Raw genomic sequence first — 23,184 nt, 5'->3', positions numbered from 1 at the left:
ATCTTTATTAAAACATTCTTATTTTACACATATAAATTGTACTTTGGCTAAGAATTTGTCGCTGAAGTAATATAATCTGTATAAAGGAAAACGAGGTCCAGGCAGAAGAAGAACATGGGGTTTTGTGTCCTTTAAAAGACTATATGTACATTTGCTGAAAGGGAAGTAGATGATGATATAAATGACACAGAAACAGAGGGTTGAGAACAAGCGACATCAAACACGTGCATATGTACACAGGCATATTCATAGGTGTCCGTATTACAAGGAAAAATGGGTAGTGTCCAGGGGTGAAATGTAAAATTTGTTACTACCGGTTCTGTGGGCGTGGCTTGGGGGGGGTTAATGTGATGGTGGGCATTGCCAACTTTTTTTTAACTTTTCAAAGCATTTTTTCTAATGCTTTGAAAAGCCTCTGCCAATCAGGCAACTCAGCTGGGAGTTGCCAGAGACTTTTCAAAGCATTTTTTTTACCACCTCTTCAGCCAAGAGGTTGCAGAAAAAAATGCTTTGAAAAGCCTCTGACTATCCCAGCTGAGCCGCGCAATCATTAGAGGCTTTTTTTTTTTTAACTTTTAAAAGCATTTTTTTTTCGGAAGAGGTTGTAGAAAAAATGCTTTTAAAAGTAAAAAAAAAAAAAAGCCTCTGATGATCATGCGGCTCAGCTGGGCATGGTGGAGGGGGGGGCAGGGATTTTTGCTACCAGTTCTCCAAACCACCCACCACCCACCACCATCGCTACCGGATTGGGCGATCCGGTCCGAACCGGGAGCATTTCACCCCTGGTAGGGTCAGCAAAATATGTGTATAGGAATTTTTTTAAAAAAAATTCCCACTGCACCCTAATAGGTATTAAGTCTTGATCTGTTCATATTTATGCACTTGGTCATACTCATTACAATGTCTTTAAAATGATAATATAGGTTTAATAATTAGTTAGTGCTGGCTTCTCGGGAGGTGACACGAGGCTGGTTCCAGGGGATTATAAATGCTTCGCTGGGTGAGGGTGTCTTTCCTGCCGCCTTGAAAGAGGTGGTGGTGAGGCCTCTCCTCAAGAAGCCTTCCCTGGACCCGGCAATGTTGGTAAATTATCGTCCGGTCTCCAACCTTCGTTTTGTGGCGAAGGTTGTTGAGAGTGTGGTTGCGCAACAGCTTCCCCAGCACCTGGATGAAACGACGTATCTGGATCCGTTCCAGTCGGGCTTCAGGCCCGGGTACAGCACGGAAACGGCATTGGTCGCGTTGGTTGATGATCTCTGGAGGGCTCGGGACAGGGGGTGCTCCTCTGTCCTGGTCCTGTTAGATCTCTCAGCGGCTTTTGATACCATCGACCATGGTATCATGCTGCACCGGTTGGAAGAGTTAGGGGTGGGAGGCACTGTGTTGCAGTGGTTCTCCTCCTTTCTCTCTGACCGGTCGCAGTCTGTGTTGACAGGGGGACAGAGGTCGACCCCGAGGCCCCTCATATGTGGGGTGCCGCAAGGGTCGGTCCTCTCGCCTCTCCTGTTCAACATTTATGTGAAGCCGCTGGGCGAGATCATCCGTGGTTTCGGGGTGGAGTACCATCAGTACGCTGATGACACCCAGCTGTACATCTCCACCCCGGATCACCCCAACGATGCCCTTGAAGTGATGTCCCGGTGCCTGGAGGCCGTACGGATCTGGATGGGGAGGAACAGGCTCAGGCTCAACCCATCCAAGACCGAGTGGCTGTGGTTTCCGACGTCCCAATATAGCCAGTTGACGCCATCACTGACTATTGGGGGCGAATCATTGGCCCCCACGGAGAGGGCTCGCAACTTGGGCGTCCTCCTGGATTCACGGCTGTCTTTAGAAGAGCACTTGACGGCCGTGACCGGGAGGATTTTTTATCAGGTCCGCCTGATTCGCCAGTTGCGTCCCTTTCTGGATCGGGACTCGTTACGCACGGTCACTCATGCCCTCGTCACCTCCCGCCTGGACTATTGTAATGCTCTCTACATGGGGCTCCCCTTGAGGAGCACCCGGAGGCTCCAACTGGTGCAGAGTTCGGCCGCGCGGGTGGTAATGGGAGCGACATGGCGCTCCCATGTAACACCTCTCCTGCGCGAGCTGCACTGGCTCCCAGTGGTCTTCCGGGTGCGCTTCAAGGTTTTGGTTACCACCTTTAAAGCGCTCCATGGCTTAGGGCCTGGTTATTTACGGGACCGCCTACTACCACCAATAGCCTCCCACCGGCCAGTACGCTCTCATAGAGAGGGACTCCTCCGGGTGCCGTCAGCCAAACAGTGTCGACTGGCGGCCCCTAGGGGGAGAGCCTTCTCTGTGGGGGCACCTACCATCTGGAATGAGCTCCCCCCGGAGATACGGAGGATCCCGGATCTGCGCTCCTTCCGCCGTGCTGTGAAGACCTTTTTATTCCATCAAGCGGGCTTGGCCTGATCTCTTCCCTTTTTAAATATGTAAATTTTTATCTGTTTTTAAATTATTGGGGTATTTTAATTTTTCTGGGCCAAAAAGTTTAATTTGATTTTATCGGGTTTTTAAATTTTGTGTATTTATGTATTTTATTGTTGGCTGTTCACCGCCCTGAGTCCTTCGGGAGTAGGGCGGTATACAAATCAAATAAATAAAAATAAAATAAATAAATAAATTATAAATATTTTAAAAAATTAAGTGAAAAGGGGTGGGGAAAACCTTTTGGATTGTTTCTCTTTTAGAGAGTTACTGTACATAGTCTTGGATGGATGTAAAATTTCATTGCTTTTTGTAAAACTGATGTTTGTGTGTGTTTTAACTCTTTATTTCTTTTGGTTATTTATGAAACTTTACCTCCTTCTTTCTTTCTTTCTGTATCTTAGTAGAAATGAAAAGAAGTCTAAAAAAAGCATTGTCTTGAAGTTAACAGAATAACAAATTTGGAAGGGACCTTGGAGGTCTTCTAGTCCAACCCCCTGCTCAAGTAGGAAACCCTACACTATTACCAAATTACAGCCAGTGATATTAGTTTGCAATTATGATTCTTCATGGAGGAATTTATAAGGGGTGTGACAAATAGCATGATGGTATAACGTAAAAATAATGTGGGTTTTTTTGTGTCTTTTTATAGCTCAATCATTAAAGGAGTTTGCCCGATTACTGATTGCTGTAGAAGAAGAAAGGAAACGGCTGGTAAGTCTGCCTGAGAATATACTTGTGGAATTCCACCTCTGTTTCTGCATCCCAGAAAGTCCCTATTTCAAGTTTTGTAAAATCCCAGCAAGAACTAACCATATTTTTAAAAATTATTTGGCAGCTGCTAATTAAATACATCATTTTGTACTTCGCAGTCTGCATATTCTGCTTGGGTTTTTTTTTTCACGTTTAAAAAACTAACCTTATTTTTATTCAGAATTCTTGCTTTTACTGTAATATACTGAATTTTTCGGGCTATAAGACACACTGGACTATAAGACCTAAATTTAGAAGAGGAAAACAACAACAACAAAAGTCTTTTGCCTCCACGTGCCCCATTTTTGGCCTGTTTTCAGGGCTTTTTTTGGCCCGTTTTTGGGGCTTTTTTCGGTCTGTTTTTAAAGGCTTTTTTCGGCCCATTTTGGGGGCTTTTTTGGCTCGTTTTTGAGGGTTTTTTTCCTCAAAATGGGCCAAAAAAAGCCTCAAAAGCAGATTAAAAATGCCTCAAAAACAGGTTGAAAAAAGCCTCGAATATGGGCCAAAAAAAGCCTAAAAAATGGGCCGAAAAAAGTCTCAAAAACAGGCTGAAAAAAGGCCCGAAAATGGGGCATGCGGATGCCAAAAAATGGCCAGCAGGTGGATGGGACTTCAGCAATATTCAGTCTAATAAGACGCACAGACATTTTCACCCCCTTTTGGAAGACAAAAAAGTGTGTCTTATAGTCTGAAAAATATGGTAGCTTTTATGCTTAGTTGCAGTTATGGTTCTAGTTCCCTTTTTTTAAACATGAAGAACATTTAACCAAAGACCCTAGATTAGAGTGATATAACTTGAAACTGGAAGTACACCATAGCCCTTTGCTGCCTGAAGAAGCTGTTACCAAATTATAATATAGGTAGTCCTTAATGTACAACCATTTCTTCAGTGCAGGTAGTCCTTAACTTACAACAGTTCATTTCGTGAACATTCAGAGTTGCAATGGCACTGATAAAGTGACTTACGACCATTTTTCACAGTAACAATCTTTATAGCGTTCCCATGATCATGTAATCAAAATTAAGATGCTTGGCAACTGTTTCATACTTACGACTATTGCTGTGTCCCAAGATCATGTGATCCCCTTTTGCGGCCTTCTGACAAGCAAAGTCAATGGGGAAGCCAGATTCACTTAACAACTGGGTTAGTAACTTAGCAACTGCTGTGGTTCATTCAGCAACTGAGGCAAGAAAGGTCGTAAAATGAGGCAAAACTCACTTAACAAATGTCCCATTTAACAACAGAAATTTTGGACTCAATTTTGGTTGTAAATCGAGGACTATCTATAATTGTTTGAAGTTACTATGGCAATGAAAAAAAAGTGACTTATCCTTGCACTTATGATCATTGCAGCATGCCCTGGTCATATGATCGAAATATGGGCACTTGGCAACTGGCAAGTATTTATGATGGTTGTAACATCCTGGGATCATGTGGATTGCCAGTTGTAACCTTTACCATCTGGCTTCCGAGACAATGGGAGAAATTGGATTCATTTAATGACTGCATGACTCGCATACAACTGTGGTGATTTCCATAACAACCCAGGGCAAAAAGGTCATCAAATTGGGCATGAATCAGTTAACAACCGTCTTGCTGAACAACATAAATTCTAATCTTAATTGTAATCCTAAATTGAGCATTTGCTGTATTTTATGTGATCAGAGCAAATTATTAAATACCTGACCAGAGATTATGATGTTAGTGTCAGGTCTGGCATCTTTGGCTTGGCCCCTCCCTGGCATCCTGACATCAAAGGCCAGGGTGGGAGGAGGGGGGAGAGGACAAATGGGCAATAAACATGCATGGGGATCTGATGGGAAATAGAGAGAAGGAATGACAGCTTGACAAAGACCAGGGAAGCACAGAACCAGTTTGTGCCAGCACTCAAGGCCGCACATCCTGAGATTGGAATGTAGACTACCTCAAACATCTCAGCGTTCTCAAAACATCTATGCAGCTAGTCATGGGGAGAGGGCTGGGATGAGGGGGAAAATTTGTAACTTTTTGTGTGGGAAACTTGGTTCTAGCCTGATTTTACTGCAGCCTTTAATAAAATGAACCTATCAGTTCACCCAAATGGAGTCGAGGGTCTTTCTTTTCTAGGGGACCCGATTGGGGCAGGTCTGACAGTTAGATAAATAGATGATGTTATCTAAAGAAATGAAACAAATAATTGTAGTAGCTATACCACTTCCATTTTAATTGGAGCATTCTATAACAAATGTATATCAGTCCTTCAAGATAGACCAGACTTGAAAACAAAATCATAGTGGCCAATAATATTTTATTTTAAGGTTATCATAGCAAAATCTTCCAAATCTTCCCGATCTTCCCTCCCTTTATCTTCCCGAGTGTTAGGGAGGGTTTTGTTTGAGTTGTTTTCTCTGCTTACATTTCTGTCCCAGATGCAGGGTTTATTTCTTGGATTGTTGGCTCAGTAGCAGGTCTTCCTGTTCCTCAAAAGAATTCCTTGTATTCATTACATTGTAATTTTTTTAAAAAAAAGTTTTCACCCCTGCCATAGATTAATTTTCCCCAACTAGTGTTTTCCAATTGATTGGAGAATAGGTTTATCAAGCCTGCTGGATTACAGATTTGTTAAACTTTAGCAGCAAGAGAAGATATCTGGAAACATAGCCCAATGTATCTGGCATGTGCCAAATTAAGGAATTTTAGCAGAACTGAAGCTAAGTGTCTCACTCCTTTTCCTCTCTGTTATCCAACAGAATGCAGAAGATGAATTTTTTCCCCTGGTCAAGTTTCATTTGGTAGATGGAGATGACTAGTCTTTTTTGGCTGTCTGAAGGGAAAATCATGCGCTCTCCTATACTCTAATGAATAACTGTCCCAGTTAGACTTTAAACACATTTATGCTTGTGCCCCAGGAGTATTGCACAAATGATACAAACTGGTTAAATCTTAACAGTGCCAAATTTTGCTCCAGGGAGGATGGTTTATAAATTAAAATATTATGAGAACCGGTTTGGTCTAATGGTTAAGGCATCAGGATAGAAACCAGGAAACTGTGAGAAGGCTGGATGACTGGGCCGGTCACTTTCAGCCCAAAAGCCCCCTAGGCTCAGAAGACAAGCTAGATAAGGGGTGTCAAACTCAAGATACATGGCCTGGATCTGGCCCACGGGGTGCTTAGATCCAGCCCCTGGGGCCGCCATGTAAACAGCAAAGGACCAGCCCTCAGTGCCTCTGCCAGCGAAAATGGAGCTCGTGAGGGCTACATGCGGCCCTCCCAGGCTCCATTTTTGGCCACAACGGCTTCCTGAACCCCTCTACCAGCCTCCAACAAGCTCTGTTTTCACTGGCAGAGGGCTGCAGGCAGACATCGCGGCCGAAAACAGAGCCTTGAAGAGTGACGTCGAGCTGGCCACATCCCACCAACCATGTCTCCCCTAGTCCCCCAAGGTCAAACACAACCCTCATGTGGCCATCAAATGAAATTGAGTTTGACACCCCTGAGCTAGATGGTCAGTTCCTGTTGCCATCAATAGATCAACAGTTGGTTGATCCCAAATGGGAAATAGAGGAAATGGTTAGGAAAGGGGAAAAGGGGATAATTAAATGAGGGGAAACGGTTAGGAAAGGAGGGAAAAGAATAATTAAAGTACTGTACTAAAGAAGCACACAATAAGGTGGATGCAGTCATTTTATTAGACTTTAATAACAAGAGAAGCTATCTGGAAACACATCGCAGGACTGATTTGATTTAAAAATGAAATGTTTTCACATTGAAAGCCATAGTGCAAATGGTCTCCATGTAACCTACTGCCTGAAGGCTAACTTTTCTCATTTTTCTATCTGCCTCTGTACTTTGAAACAGAGTTTTATAACTGGATTTCAGTGTCAATATTTTAATACTTCACACTTAAGCTACTTCAGTTTACCAAGTTAGATGAGTTTCCGGCTGAGCAAGATAAGGACATTGCCTAGAGGACTGGAGTTTCCATTAAAAAAAAATGTTGACATTTAGGATAGGAAATATTTCTTGAAATAGCTAAGTGGCCTGTTTTCATCTGATGGTTTGAAAGACCAAGAAGCTTCTGTATTTATTTTTTAACTTATTTTCAGGCTGCTGTGAGGCTAAATTCCAAATATTAGAACTGTATGAAATGTTTTTCTGCTCCAGCTTGGTTACAGTATAATCTAGGACAGTGATGGCTAACATTTTCTGGACCGAGTGCCCAAAGCGCGTGTCTGTGTGCGAGATTGTGCGTGCCCCCGAACCTACAAAATGCAATGCATTTTGTATGCATCCCCCTGCATGCGCCCCGCCCCCATGCATGCACACACAGGCCCCCCACATGTGCCCCCCCTCTGCATGCGCAGACACACACCGCATGCACCCCTGCCAGTGGTGGGTTGCTACCGGTTCGCCCCTGATCAGGCGAATTGGTAACAATGGCGGTGGGAGGCTCCGCCCACTCACCCAGATGTTTTTGCACATGCAGAGAAGCAAGCGTGTGCATGCCCACGAGTGAACCAGTAGCGATCGGATTTGAATCCCACTACTGGCTCATGCACGGCAGAGGCCCAAAGACTATCTGGCAGGTGGGAGATGCGCGCGTGCGCAGCAGAGCTGAACTGAGGTGACAGCTCACGTGCCATCCGAGAGGGCGCTGCGTGCTTCCTCTGGCACACATGCCATAGGTTCGCCATCACGGATCTAGGATTTCATCTTCTCTTAGCAAGTGAGGAAACAGCTGCTTTGATCAGGGATCTTTCGGTCTAAAATGACATTAATTTGAGTTCCTCAGTTCTACAAAATCTTCTGTAGGAGGTTTGGAGGAAGAGGTGTTATTTAGACCATTTTGAACTGAAGGAAAGGGTTAGGATTAAAATTAAGGTTAGGGATGAAGATAGATTATTCTCCTTAAAATTTGTGCGTATGTTTTGAAAATTTTAACTCTTGCGTGCCTTTATCCAAATTCAAGGCCCGGGGGCCTGATGCGGCCCACAGGATGCTTAGATCTGGCCCACGGGCTGCCCTGGAAACAGCAAAGGCCCAGCCCACGGTGCCTCTTCCAGCAAAAACTGGTGCCCTCCCAAGCGCCATTTCTGCTGGCAGAGGGTTGCAGGAGGCTATCGCAGCCGAAAATGGAGCTCACAAGGGCCACAAGCAGCCCTCCAGAGTTCCTTTTTCGCTGGCAATGGTTGCAGGAAGCTGTCACAGCTGAAAACGGAGCTTGGAAGCTGGTTTTCGCTGGCAGAGCACTCAGGCCACCCTGGCCCCTCAAAGTAACACAACCCTGATGTGGCCCTCAATGAAATCGAGTTTGACACCCCTGCCTTTGTTCAAGAAACATCATGTCTACTTTCTTGAGATTTAAAAAAAAAATTCTCCAGCAACAATAAAAGACTCTTGTAGCCTAAAGTTTAGTTTGAATAGTTTTTGTATGTGTCCAAGAGAGCACTATGATGTATGGAAATATCTAAGTAATGTTCTGTCATAATCATTCCCAATCAGAAATAACTAACAGCTCCCAATCTCTTGATACTCCCTTTTTTACTAGCTAATGAAAAATGGCTTTAAGCACAAAGTTTTGCCAAAAGTTTTTGCCTAGAGCATTGCAGGATGGAATAAGGGGGAAAAAAATGTGTCTGGTGATAGAACGGAAATTGAACGTCATGTGAAACCCCCTTTTAACTTGCAAAATATTAATATTGCCAACCTCACTTTTCTTTGCCCTCTGTAGCGTTTCCTTTTGCTTTCTTTGTGGAGGTTAATAGCAAAACGCTTACAATTATTCATATTGCTTTCTCCATCCCGATGCATTCTTATTTGAGGATAGTGTCTTATCTTATTGGCTTTTTTTTTTTTAGAAGTTTTAATAGGATTTAAAAATTAAGAGACATTATTTTCTGTATCTTAGCATTCTTCCATTTGGTTATCAGCTTTTCATGTTTTTTTTTTAAAGCAAAAGGATAATCCATAGGATGGGGGAAAGACAGAGGATGTGAAGAAATGGGGAGTCTCTGCAGAGTAACTTGGTATTGGTCTTCTTTTAGACAGAGGTACCCATCATTCTTGACCATTGGTCATGCTGGTTGGAATTCATAGACTCCAATGATTTTAGGAGATTGAAGGTTAAAACATATGAGGAACAGTTGTAGGGATTTTGGACAGTTTGGCTGTCTCAGGAATTCTGGGAGTTGAAGTCCACAGGTTGTAAAAGAGCCACATTTGCCCACCCCTGATCTAGTTCAATGAAAAGAAAGACTAGGGATGACATGATAGCAGTTTTCCAATATCTAAGTGGTTGCCATAAAGAAGAAGGAGTCAACCTATTCCCCAAAGGACCTGAGGGCAGGACAAGAAGCAATGGATGGAAACAATCAGGGAGAGAAGCAACCTAGAACTAAGGAGAAATTTCCTGACAGTTACGACAATTAATTAGTAGAACGACTTGCCTTCAGAGGTTGGAGGATGCTCCAATACTGGAAGTTTTTAAGAAGAGATTGGAAAACCATTTGTCTGAAATGGTATAGGGTTTCCTGCTTGAGCAGGGGGTTAGACTAGAAGGCCTCTAAGGTCCCTTCGAACTCTGTTATTCTGTTAAAATATCTGAAGCAATCTGGGTAGCTGACTTTAAAACAACACTGCCCACAATAACAATAAAAGGAGGATGAAAAGCAGAGTTAAAGGCATTAAAATACCCAGTAAATAAAGAAAGAACAGTTGCAGCCCAAAAGCAGGAGGAGGAAACCTTTCAATTTTTCTTCTTTAAAATAATAGTTGTGCCACTAGAAGAAAAGCAGAAAACGTTTGCTTTTAGAATGTGTATTCTATTATGAGCTGTTACAGTTTGGCAAAAAAAAATATATCTAATGGTCTGCTAGGTTTGCTCATGATTTTAAGATTTGACACACTGTCTTTAATAGTGCCATACTCGTTGCACTCAAACAAATAAAATCTGTGTATGGAAACTACTGTGTATGGCATTTTTAAACACTTGGCTTTTCACGCAGGTCATGGATGGATGGATGGATGGATGGATGGATGGATGGATGGGCGCACCCTGTGAATTTCTAGCAATATGGACATATGACCCCTGGTGACGTGATGGTTAGAATGTAGTATTGCAGATTAACTCTGCCCCCTGCCAGGAGTTTGGTCCTGACTGGCTCAAGGTTGACTCAGCCTTTCATCCTTTTGAGATCGGTAACATGAGGACCCAGATTGTTGGGGCTATATGATGACATTGATAAACCACTTAGAGAGCGCTGTAAAGCTCTACGAAGCGGTATATAGGTATAAGTGCTATTGCTATTGCCAAGCATCTATGGAGATTCTTAGTCATCCAGGTCATGGTTCTCTCAAAGGTGCTTTTTCAAAAGGCAACTGGACTGGGTTTTTTTTTTTCCCCTTGAGAAAGAAGAAGAAAACATTTTCCTTCTCATCCAAGAAGCTTCATCAGTTGTGTTGGTAGGGGGACAGAAGGATAGTTCTGATAGGAAGGTGGGCTGGAGATGGAAAGATTGTATTTCTTTGCAGTCATCTGGTCGTTAGCACTCTTTCTGAGAACTGTTGAGGCCACTTGGGGGTTTATCTGGGCCCTCAGGGTCACCTTAAATCAGGGTGCAATTGGTTGTGGAATCTTTTTGGAATAGCTGAAAGGGCTGTGTTGTAGACTGGAGTAGGTGGTGTCCTATTCTTCCACCACATGGTTGTCCCAAAGGTGCTTTTTCAAGAAGCAACTGGACTTTCTTATTTTTCTTTGAAGACGTTTCGCTTCTCATCCAAGAAGCTTCTATTGCTATTGCCGTTGCCATTTTGTGGCTGCTCTTTTTCTTCCTGTAATACTGTTATTAATTCTGTAAGGTCTCCCAGAGATGTTTGGAATGGAGCAGCCTAGAAATTTAATAAGTAAATAAATAAATAAAAACACATACGATGAGGGAGGGAAATTACAGGAAGCTGTAGAAAGTAAATGATTGCATCCATAGTGCCCTTGAAATAGCCTTAGGCTATAATGTAATGTAATTTAATTTGATTTACTATAATGCCCTAGCAGTGGTGGGTTCCAAAATTTTTTACTACCAGTTCTGTGGGTGTGGCAGGGGAAGGATACTGTAAAATCTCCATTCCCACCCCATTCCAGGGGAATGATACTGTAAAATCTCCATTCCCACCCCACTCCAGGGGAAGGATACTGTAAAATCTCCATTCCCACCCCACTTCAGGGGAAGGATACTGTAAAATCTCCATTCCCTCCCCAATCCAGGGGAAGGTTATTGCAAAATCCACATTTCCTCCCGATCAGCTGGGACTTGGGAGGCAGAGAATAGATGGGGGTGGGGCCAGTCAGAATTTTTACTACCGGTTCTCCGAACTACTCAAAATTGCCGCTACCGGTTCTCCAGAACTGGTCAGAACCTGCTGAAACCCACCTCTGTGCCCTAGCCTTTGTTGTGTCATAGTCTGTAGGGAGAAAGTGCATTTGAAGACAGAGACTGGACTTTTCTTCCCATAGGTCTATGAGTCTCAACCCAACGATTTGAGGGTGGTAGAAGGCAGGTCATAAATGCAACATCTGTGTAGTGTTCAGAAGACTACCATTTTCAGTCCACAGCATCATGGATTTCTTGAGACCTACTGCTCATTAGAGTAAAATATCAGCTATGCCAAGAATATCAGCTATTTCTGAGATTAGAATGCAGTACTGCAGGGCTAACTCACTGCTCACTCCAGTAGTTCGATTCTGAGCTGCTCAAGGTTGACTCGGCCTTCCATCCTTCCGAGGTTGGTAAAATGAGGACCCAGATTGTTGGGGGCAATATGCGGACTCTGTAAACCTGTTAGAGGGGGCTGTAAAGTAATGTGAAGTGGTATATAAGTCTTAAGTGCTGTTACTATTGAGGGGGTATATGCTGGTAATAAAAAACAGTGAAATGGCAGAGTTAAGAAAATATGGCTTTGATTCAGAAATAAGCAACTTGTTCAAAGAATGACGGCTTTATAGATCAGCACTTGACCAGTTGAGAATTTGTCTAACTGGGCAAAATAATGACCACATATCTTTATTTAATTAACTACAAAAACAACAATTTTAATTACAAAAATAACCAATTTTTTGTAGTATTTTTGCAATACTACAGAATAGCCTTTGCCGCTTGGCACCCTCATGCTATGTTAGACTGCAACTCCAATCATTACCAATCAGCACAGTCTTCCAGAAACTTCATGCAGCACCATGCCAGATTTCATGGCAGCCTTTAGCTAGAGTAAACAAGGACCTTAAAAAGCAATCAGCTCAGTGAAACAAAGCACAACTGCCTATGTGTTGAGAGAAAAATAGCATATTGAATGCATTCATTTGCCATAGATACGGTAGACTTGCTGATAGGGTCTTAGATCTTAGACAGTTGTGTTGTCTGCCATTATGTGTGATATTTTTCCAGAGCCCTTGCATCTAACAGCCCAAGGTCATTAGAAGAAGCTAGACAAATACGTCTTAAATAGAAAAAAAACATATTGGACAGAAGCACAAGGCAGACGTTTTTCGAGATAATTTCAGAGTTATGATGGCCTGCTTTTTAACAATAGCTTATAAAAACTGCACTTGCTTTTAATCCAAGAAGTTGAAATCCTAAACAGAGCTATTAATTGACCCACTAAATACAAGACTGAGCTATGTGTAAAATTCCATTTGGGAATTGTTGGGATTTTCCTCTCTTCAGTTGCTTGCACAAGAATTTACTAATTCATTTCGGACTCGTGATGGAGAGTCTGCCAGGTATGCCTGCGTCATACTCTTTAAGTGTTTGGCTGTTCTTTTTCCCCAGGATAAATTACTGTAAAACAGTTTCTATCTAAGGACTTCTTGCTTTGACAATGACACAAAATATTCCATTTCATGATTCCTGTGATTCCTGTGGAATACTAATAGACCCAATACTGAACTGATCAATCCTTTGTTCTCCATATATTTTGAGTCTTCGACTCCTCAAATTTGTAGTTAATACAGCTATTTGTTAAATTTGCTGGGGATGCTAGAAGTTATTATAAGCATACTAAATTTCTGAAGGCTTAGGAAGATTGTGAGAAATTATGAGGACTGGCTATAAATAAAATAAATGAGAGCCAGTTTGTGCCATGATGGCGAACCTATGGCACGTGTGCCAGAGGTGGCACGCAGAGCCCTCTCTGTTGGCACGCGCACCGTCGCCCCAGGTCAGATCTCCGTGGTGTCCCTTTCGTGAGCTTCTGTTTCACTGCAGACGACGAAACAGAAGCTCACAAAAGAAAAAGATCTTACCTCTTGCCGCGCTGCCGGTGTTGGGATGCCCCCCCCTCCCACCGGCCAACTGGTCTTTGGGTCTCTGCTGCGCATGCGCGCATGTCTGCACAGACATATCTGTGCATGCGCATGTCACCACATGTGCACATGCGTGCACAAATGTTTGGAGCAAGCATGCGCGAATGTCAGCATATACATGCGTGAATGTCAGCGCATGCGTGCACCTTTCAGTTTGGGCATGCACGCGTGCAGTTTTGCCACTTGGTGTTTAAAAGGTTCGCCATCACTGGTCTAGTGATTAAAGCACTAGGCCAGTGATGGCTAACCTTTTTGCCGTTGCGTGCCAAAAGGGGGGGGAGTGGGGGGGGTCGCGGGTGCATGTGCCCACATCCATAATTCAATGGGCCCCACCCTCCCGTGCATGTGCACATGACCCCCTTCACACTTCCCCCTGCTTTTGGCATGCGATGGCACGGTGGGCCTGATAGGCCCATTTTTCCCCCTCCCCAGGCTCCAGAGCCTTTCTAGGAGCCTGGGGAGGGAAAAAACAGCCTTCCCCATCCCCCCGGAGGCCTTCTGAAGGCCGGAAACAGCCAGTTTCCCGACTTCCAGTGGGACCGGAAGGCCTGAAAATCAGTTGGCCAGTGTGCGCATGCGTGCTGGAGCTGAGCTAGGGCAACACTTGCGTGCCCACCAATATGGCTCTGCATGCCACCTGTGGCACCCGTGCCATAAGTTCGCCATCACGGCACTAGGCTAATAAGCAGGAGATGGTGAGTTCTAGTCTTGTCTTGGCCATGAAAGCCAGGTGGATGAATTTGGACCAATCACTCACTCTCAGCCCAACCTATCTCACAGGGTTGTTGTGGGGAAATCAGGAGGAGAAAGGTGCATTATTTTTGACTACTTATGATGATGATGATTCTCACATAAAAACAAAGCTGTGAGCGGACGAATGTGTTTTAAATTACTTATTCCTAACTCAGAAACCCTTGTATAATTACTACCAGAAATTATATTTCAGGGTATGATATGCTTTAGAAAAATCTATACTTTGCTTGATAAGCAGAACAACCTAATATAAAACGAAACCCCCAGATATGTCACTAAAGCAGCTGAATGGAGCTTCCTTTGGACGTTAAAAACTGTCTCCTTTTTTCATGGTATACCAAACAGTTTGTCTTCTTTGTCTTGAAGAACACTCTTTGTGGGAGAGAGAATACTGCTCAGCTGAGTTCAGCCAAAGTGCAACCTGATTGTACGGTAGGATTCCAAAATCACAGAGCCACTTGCTCTTTCTTGTTCAAAAAGATAATTCATTCCTCTTTTTCTTGTTTTTTTTTTTATCACAAATCCTTGCTGCCGTGAAAAGCGATTGATGATCTTTGGGACTTGAAGCCCGGTACTTTGAAACATACCAAAAGTTCTTCGTGTAATTTATCTTAATACAATCCTTGTAATAACCCTGGATGCTTGATCTTAACGGAAGATGAGATGAAGATTTGCCTAAGGCTGTAATCTGCCTCAGATAATACCTACTAGTCTATCAGTGTATATTTCCCATCTTGGGACTGACCTAAAATTGTAAACTTCAAGGCTGAAACATCTGGTTTCGTTATTAGACTTTGTTATTCCTTTTCTATTTGATTTGTTCTAAAAACTTGCTTGATGAAGATTTTAGAAGGAGTCTAAAGCTTCAGTACTCCTTGGGGCTGTTTTTTGTTAGGCCTAGTAAATTCCTGTTCACTCAACTCTGAACTTTATAGGGCTTCTTCATTATGACTATGAAGACTTTGTACACTCTCTCATCTGCTTTGAGAAGAGAAGGACGCTCCAAGCTAAAATATATCTCTCATTTGCCATCACGTTCTCTATATCTAGGGTTTATCTTTATGGCTTGTGTGGGTAAACCTTTGTACCGATTTTACTGAATCCAGAATTGCACAGTAGTCTCGAGTTCAAGGCTGCTGGGCATCGTACCATTACAAACAGCAGTGCTGATCTGGCTGGATGCCTGGACATGTTCATTCATGAAATCCTGTTGAAACCATCGCTTCCAATTATATTCTTTCGATATAACAGATACGCTTGCATGCTTTCTGCTCTTGTTTCATAAGCCACCAAACAGTTATTTCATGGGTCAGTGGCGCTCTGTGTAGAGACCGTAAATATGAAATCACTTTTCTACTGACATATTTTTAAAGGGAGGGGGGAAATTTGTAATACACAAGATTTTTGCACAATGAGATCATTGGAATCTATTTTGCTTTGCTTTGCTTTGTGGAACGTAGAAAACAGAATTGTAGCATAAGAAGGAGCCAATAAGTCCAAATTCCTAATTGGAACAAGAAGCCACTAAAAGCACCTGTAGTATCCTCTATGTCAGTGTTTCTCAACTTTAGTAACTTAAGATATATCGACTTTAACTCCCAGAAAGTCCCAGCCATCTCTGAATTGATGAACTGAAGTCCACACATCTTAAAAGTTCCCAAGGTTGAGAAACGTTGCTCAGAGCTGTGGTTAGAATGCAGTACTGCAGGCTAACTCACTGGTCACTCCAGGAGTTCGATTCTCACTGGCTCAAGGTTGATTCAATCTCCCATCCTTCCGAGGTCAGTAAAATGAGGACCCAGATTGTTGGGGGAAATATGCTGACTATGTAAACCGAGAGGGCTGTAAAGCAGTATAAAACAGTTTATAAGTCTTAAGTGCTATTGCTGTTGCTAATAAGAGCCGAGGTGCCGCAGTGGTTAGAGTACAGTACTGCAGCAGAGGTGGGCTTCAACAGGTTCTGACCAGTTCTGGAGAACTGGTAGCGGAAATTTTGAGTAGTTCGGAGAACCGGTAGTAAAAATTCTGGCTGGCCCCGCCCCCATCTGTTCTCTGCTTCCCAAGTCCCAGCTGATTGGGAGGAAATGGGGATTTTGCAGTAACCTTCCCCTGGATTGGGGAGGGAATGGAGATTTTACAGTATCTGTCCCCTGCCACACCACCAAGCCACGCCCACCAAGCCATGCCATGCCATGCCATGACCACCAAGCCACATCCACAGAACCGGTAGTAAAAAAAATTGAAACCCACCACTGTACTGCAGGCTACTTCAGCTGACCTCTAGCTGCAGTTCGGCCGTTCAAATCTCTCTGGCTCAAAGTTGACTCAGCCTTCCATCCTTCCGAGGTAGGTAAAACAAGGACCCAGATTGTTGGGGGCAATATGCTGACTCTGTAAACTGCTTAGAGAGAGCTGTAAAAGCACTATGAAGCAGTATATAAGTCTAAGTGTTATTGCTATTGCTATTTGGACACTTTCAAAAGGTAGGGATCCCATAATCACGTTGGATAATTGCTTCCAAATAAAGTTAATTTATTTATCCACTAACCCATCTTATTCTTCCTGATTGCAAATGGAGCAGGATAGTGGACATCTCCCTTCAATTCAGCTCTCTGCTCCTTTTTTCCCCCCACTTCCCATGTTGAGAGTGAGAAGAAGGACAAGCTCAAAACAGTTTGGGAACAAAATGATCCAGTTTTAAAGAAGATAAAAGCACTGCTCTGTTGGATCAGATCTTGTTCAAAACAAAATTTCAAAGTGACCCTGGCCTTAATTTTTTTTTTTTCTCTCTGACTGTGGGGATCATCTGGGTGGAAGAGTACTTGCAATTTTTTTCCATTATGAATCTGTCAAGAAAATGGTCAGCGACTGATTTTAAGAGAAAAAAAGAATTAAACATGATTAAAGGCGGCATCTTAACAATTGTAAAACATTCAGATCTGAGGATTATATCACTACCATCTTTCTTCTTAAAACTATAATTCCTAAATAGAAAAATAAACTGATAGATGAAATGCATCAAAAATAATTTCTTACTCATTTTTTTAAAAATAATATTACTATCATAGAAATTTCACCCTTTGTCCAATCTGCTGCCTTCCATCTGTATTGGGCTTTTATTGTTGCAGGATCCAACCTGGGTATTATTATTGTGCCCTCCAAACCATTATAATTTGAGGTGGGGGCGTTGCACCAATATGTTGGAAGGCACTAGGTCAGTAATGGTTAGCCTTTCTGGTGCCGAGTGCCTAAAGCGCACACGCGTGCATGCCTGAACCCCCAAAATGCAATGCGAGTGCCCCCCACACATCACCGTGCCCCCGCACATGCACCCTCGCCCCCCTGCACATGCGCCCTGTTTTGGCTTCCAGGTTGGTTCAGGAAGCTTTCCAGGTCCAAAACAGGGAGTGGGGGGCCTTGCATGGCACCCCTATGCCCCATTTTGACTTCCAGGTTGGTGCGGGCAACCGAAATGGAGTAGAAAGGTAGGGCGCGCTGCAGGTGAACCTGCGGAGATTGGGGAAGGCATGGGCAGCAGAGATGGAGTAGAAAGTAGGGCACGCTGGGGGTGATCCTGCGGAGATCGGGAAAGGCATGGGCAGCCGAAATGGAGTAGAAAGGTAGGATGCGCTGGGGGGGGGGAACCTGCAGAGATCGGGGAAGGCCCCGCTTCCCGTGCATGCGCGGCAGAGACCTGAAGACCAGCTGACTGGAGGGAGGTGCGCACTGGGCTGGGGCGACGGCTGGTGTGCCCGCAGAAAGGGCTCTACGTGCCACAGGTTCGCCATCACAGCACTAGGTTGAAAAAGGATACATAATATTGGCATTTCCACATGGAAACCACCTTTATCCAATCTATCGGAAGCATTTTTGCAACCCAGTATGTGAATGTCTTCCTTCCTGTTGACTTCAAAATGTTGTCAACAAATAGAGACAATCATGAGCTGGCCAGTGAATCTTCCAATTTATCAGTGAGACAATGCAAAAATCATAACTTGGTTGATGACTCTCTGCCTGAGCAACAATAGCTCCCGAAATAATAGAGTGTTCAATTAGCGACCATTTGAAATTGCAACATATTTTGAAAATGGGACATAGGACCCAGATTCAGAGTTCCAATATCTGCACGTTTCATCCCCTGCCATGGTCAGGTGACCATATTTTTGCAGTGCCTCACAGTCACATGACTGCAATTTATGACATTTTTGTTGAGAGACCAGCGATTACTTCCAGCTTTTAGCAAAAACTGCCCCATAGTGAATAATGGGTTAGCTTAATGATGTGGCATCCATTTTATGACTACGATGTCCACTTTACTGCCACAAAAATGGTTGCAAAATTGGGCTTGTTCCCATAATGACCCGCTTTATGATTGTTGCGACTTAACAATTGAAATTGTAAGCTCAGTTATAGCCGTAAATCAAGGACTGCCTGAAAAAGTCCCTTCAAACAAATTGTCATCTGCAATTCTCTTCCTAAAGAGTTTCTGACAAGCAAAGTCAATGAGGGAACCTAGATTCACTCAACAAGTGCATGTTTACCTTAACAACTGTAGCGATTCACTTAGCACAGATGGCAAAAAAGGTTGTAATATGGGGCACGACTCATTTAACAGCTGCCTGGGTTGAATTTTGGTTGTTAGTCGAGCTATAATGTAAGTAATATAATCTATCACACAGGTGTCAAACTCAAATCACATCATGAGCAAGATTGTGATGTGTCATGATGTTTTTTGCCTTTGTGGAGCCAGAGTGGGCGTGGCCTACAGCTGACGTATCCGGCCCATGAGCTGCCAGTTTAACAGGCCTGATTTATTAGGAAACTCCAAGTTCCATGTGGGACCCACAGAGAGATAACCGTTTCCACAAATGGGGAAAAACCCCAAACCACATGATGCTGTGCCATTACCAAGCGAGAAACCAGTTGGCTTAGCTCTTCAAGAAGGATACAGCCATAAGTTTCTGCATTTTGAAAACTGGCTCTTCGGTTTCATAGCACAGTTCCGCTTTTATGAACTTCTATATCGATGATGAAAGAGAAAATCCATACCATGCTTTTGTTTCTCTCAAGACCGCTTGAATTTTATTTTTTTTTTGAAGTACTGCTTTTAAAATTCAATTAGAGTTTTCACGGGGATGGAGACCTCACAAGGAAGACAGTTGGGATTACATTTTTCTTTTGTTTTAATTGTTTGGTGTATACATGGTGAAGAGATTTAGTTTGTGTAGTTTGTGGCAACGCTTGAACCTATAAAAAAGCGTGGAATGACAACATAAGGAACTTATTACAGGCATTTCTTTACAATTCCTGAAAGCATGGTTTTGGGTGACCGCAAAAGTTATGTGTGTTTCTTTCTCTCCCTGTTGTTTGTGTATAGGTTTCCCTTTTTAAGATGACTTAATAAAGAAACTGACTTTTATTTACTTATTTAAATTTAAAGGATTTGGATACGTCTGGATTCATTGATAAGAGATAGTTGAATTCATCACAATGTTTTAATTTATTTTTAATAACCTCCCCTATCCCTTTTAGTCTTTATTCTGCAAGAAACTCTACATTCTGCTTTGTAGACAAATGCTGCATTTTAAGGGTTTCATTATTTTTGCAATTCATTGGTAACACAGTCTTCATATAACCAATACTGTGAGTGGGTATCACCAGATGGAGTACAGGTAGTTCTCAACTTATGACCACAATTGAGCCCAAAATTCATGTTGCTAAGTGAGAAATTTGTTAAGTGAGTTTTGTCCCATTTTACGACCTTTCTTGCCACAGTTGTTAAGTGAATCACTGCAGTTTTTAAGTTAGTATATATACAATTGTTAAGTGAATCTGGTTTCCCCATTGACTTTGCTAGTCAAAAGGTTGCAGAAGGGGGTTCACATGACTCCAGGACACTGCAACCGTCATAAATATGAGTCAGTTGTCAAGCATCAGAATGTAAATTGCGGGGATGTTGCAATGGTCATAAGTGTGAAAAATGGTCATAAGTCACTGTTTTCAGTGCCGTTGTAACTTTGAACGGTCACTTAGCAAACTTGTAAGTCAAGGACTACCTGTACATTAAAAACAAATTGACTATTGTTACAAAGAGGTAGAAGTGTTCAGTTATAACAGAGAAAATGTGTTCAGATGTTATTACTGAGGTAAATATTTTTAATCCAACAGTAAATTAGTCTACATTACAATGATTCTGAAATGGAGGACCTTAGGTAAATGAGAACCTAACAGAACAATATGTTCTGACCTAGGCTTCCCAAGAGCATGAAGCAGACTCCTTGTCCCAACAAAAACCCCTTTTTATTAAGTTACAGTGAATTCTTCTCATTCACATCCAGCAAAGTCTTTCAAGGGTGAATTTACAGTCACAGACCTTATCTGGCTTGGAGAGCTGCCAGGCCGATATCTTCAAAACTTGGCAAGGAGTCTCGGAGAGTCACAAACCAATTAAGTGAACTAATTGTCTCCTGCAAACTCCACTCCCCTGTCGCTCCTCTTTTATTCCCTCTGGGAGAGGCCATTCATCGTCCACCTGTGGCCTTACTTCCAAGTTGACCCTTGTTCTTTAGCTGTTCCCTGATAATTGGCATATGGCTCTGCCTACAATGCAGAGCCCTTATCAGAACCTTCCCCAGACTCTGAGACTGGCCCATGTTCCTCCCCAACCTCCTCACTGTCCGAATCTGCTGCCAGATCCGCTGGCCGCTGGTGGGTCACAACACAGTAATAAAGAACATAGGTAGCTCAGGATTCAACCATTTGGTTCTTGGTCTTTGGTTCTCTGAGACTTGCTTTTTTGCAGATGTTTCTTTACCAAGCTACGAGTGCAGTGATACGATTGCCTAGCCTGGTAATGAAACTTCTGCAGGAAAAGAACTAAGCTCAGAGAACACCAAGAATCTAAAAGAATCTGTGTTTATATAGTTAAAATAGTTGTGTTGCCTTTAAAGATAAGCAAGATATCGTTGGATGATCAAGAATTGTACAGAGGTGTGGGAACGAGTGATGGAAGAATTACACATGTGAAGACAGTAATTAGTAGAAGTAATTAGTAGAATTACGGTTCCATTTTCTCTGCGCAGCATAGAAATATAGCAGTGCATGGTCGCTACCACAGCTAGCAGTCTTCTAAACTAAGAGCCTCCAACCTTGGCAACTTAAAGACTTCGTAGACTTCAACTCCCAGAATTCTTTGGCTGGTTGGGGAATTCTGAGGGTTGAAGTCCACAGGTCGTTAAGTTGTCAGGATTGAAGATTTCTACTCAACAGTTCCAGAGACAAGTAACGTGGAGAATTTTTTTAAAAAATGAAGTTGTTTTCATATTAAGTAAAGATACTTAACTATTTGCCTTTTTAACATCTCTGACATTTTGTGAAATTGTAAGCTAGGTAGCCCTCTAAAATGTTCACTTTGTAGAGGGCTACCTCTTTTGTCACTCAAAAACAAATTTAACTGTTTGAAATATTCAGCTTTAGGTAAGCTACCAGTTTGTAGTTCAGGGCCCTAAATACACACTTTTTGATGAAGTAGCAAAGACATGTTTGCATTTTCCTTGGGAACAGATAATAGGAGGATTGCAAATATTTTTAAATAAGTTCCTTAAACCCTATGAGGATTTGGCCTCTCCAGCTGGAAAAATAATGCCTTTATATTAAGTCTAGCAGATAATTCCTAAACAAATCCTGAACACCTATTGCAAAGAAGACTCAATTATGTCCCATAATCCAAATTGATTTTTATTTCCATACATGTACACTTTATATATTGCATTTAAGAGCAGTACTTTAATTTTAGGAATTTTCCCCTCAGATCGTTGAGATCCTAAGCACCCTTATAAAATATCCTCAGTGTTTATGGTCTTGGCTTGCCAAGTGCTTATCTTCCAAATATGAGTGATATTTATGATGTCTACATGATTATATAAAACTTTGCTTCAGGCAATTTTCTTGCCCTAATATCCTACATTTAGCACTGAAATACATGAAATGCATCAATGTTCAAACACTAAAGTCTAATTACTGTGAAATAACTGCAGCCCAGGGAGCTTCGTTTTACAGTGTTTTTCTCTTTAAATATTCATAAGCATTTGTTTTTTTAGGAAAAAGTCTCAGCTGTATAAATATAGAAGTTGGGGACAGATGGGATGATTAAGACTCCATTCAAAAGGTTTACTGGTAATAAATATAGTAGAAGCAGTCATAATATTTTAAAAGCAAATACTTATTTAGTCGTGCCACTGAATGTACGTGTTTTAAGAAATCGGTGATGCATGTTTTCTATTCAAGAAATGCACTTTTTTGGAAGTTAAATGTGATCTTGTGGGATTCTGGCAGAGCACAAATGGAACGAACGAACGAACGAACGAACGAATGAATGAATGAATGAATGAATGAATGAAATTAAGTCCTTATAGGTATAGTCAGTGTCATTATACTGTAGATATGGTGCTTAGATCTGCAATGCCAGCCTCTGTGACATACATAATGATATTCAAATATAATTCATGCGAGTGTCATCCTGATGTATATATTATACAGTATGCAATTCTTGTAATTTGTGTAATGAAATCTTGGGTGCACATGACAATTGGAGCTGAGATAGTTGTTGCTAAACAATCGGATCGTAAAGTATGACATATGATTGCTTAACTTAGCAACAGCAAACCTGGGTACCGGTTGTTCCAGTTGCTGACCTAACTCCAAGATGTTTGGGGTATTTGGGGTATTCACTAAGGTTTGGGAAGCACTGCTATAGTGGGTATCTATGTAGATGCAGTTGAAATAATTGTGCTGGCTGCAATTGTTTTTAAATAACCATGATACTATATAGCAAGCAACAATTGAAATGTTGAATATAATATTATTTGAATATGATATTATTAATACCACTGACAAGTGTCTTGTAGA

General features: G+C 42.2%; 1 protein-coding gene across 1 annotated transcript in view; it reads left to right on the top strand.

The window, feature by feature from the left end:
• The window catches only part of ARHGAP42 (Rho GTPase activating protein 42), a 181,414-nt gene that overhangs the window by 70,773 nt on the left and 87,457 nt on the right, over window positions 1-23,184 (top strand). The window contains exon 3 of the mRNA XM_070943987.1: window positions 3,089-3,150. Within this exon, the coding sequence (XP_070800088.1) occupies window positions 3,089-3,150 (62 nt within the window). The remainder of the gene's footprint in view (window positions 1-3,088; window positions 3,151-23,184) is intronic.

Source organism: Pituophis catenifer, unplaced genomic scaffold (genome assembly GCF_029215685.1).
Source record: "Pituophis catenifer annectens isolate HBS135680 unplaced genomic scaffold, rPitCat1.0.hap2 SCAF_4, whole genome shotgun sequence".
Classification (NCBI taxonomy): domain Eukaryota; kingdom Metazoa; phylum Chordata; class Lepidosauria; order Squamata; family Colubridae; genus Pituophis; species Pituophis catenifer.
The sequence above is the reverse complement of the archived record's forward strand: the minus strand, read 5'-3'. Positions and strand labels throughout refer to the sequence as shown.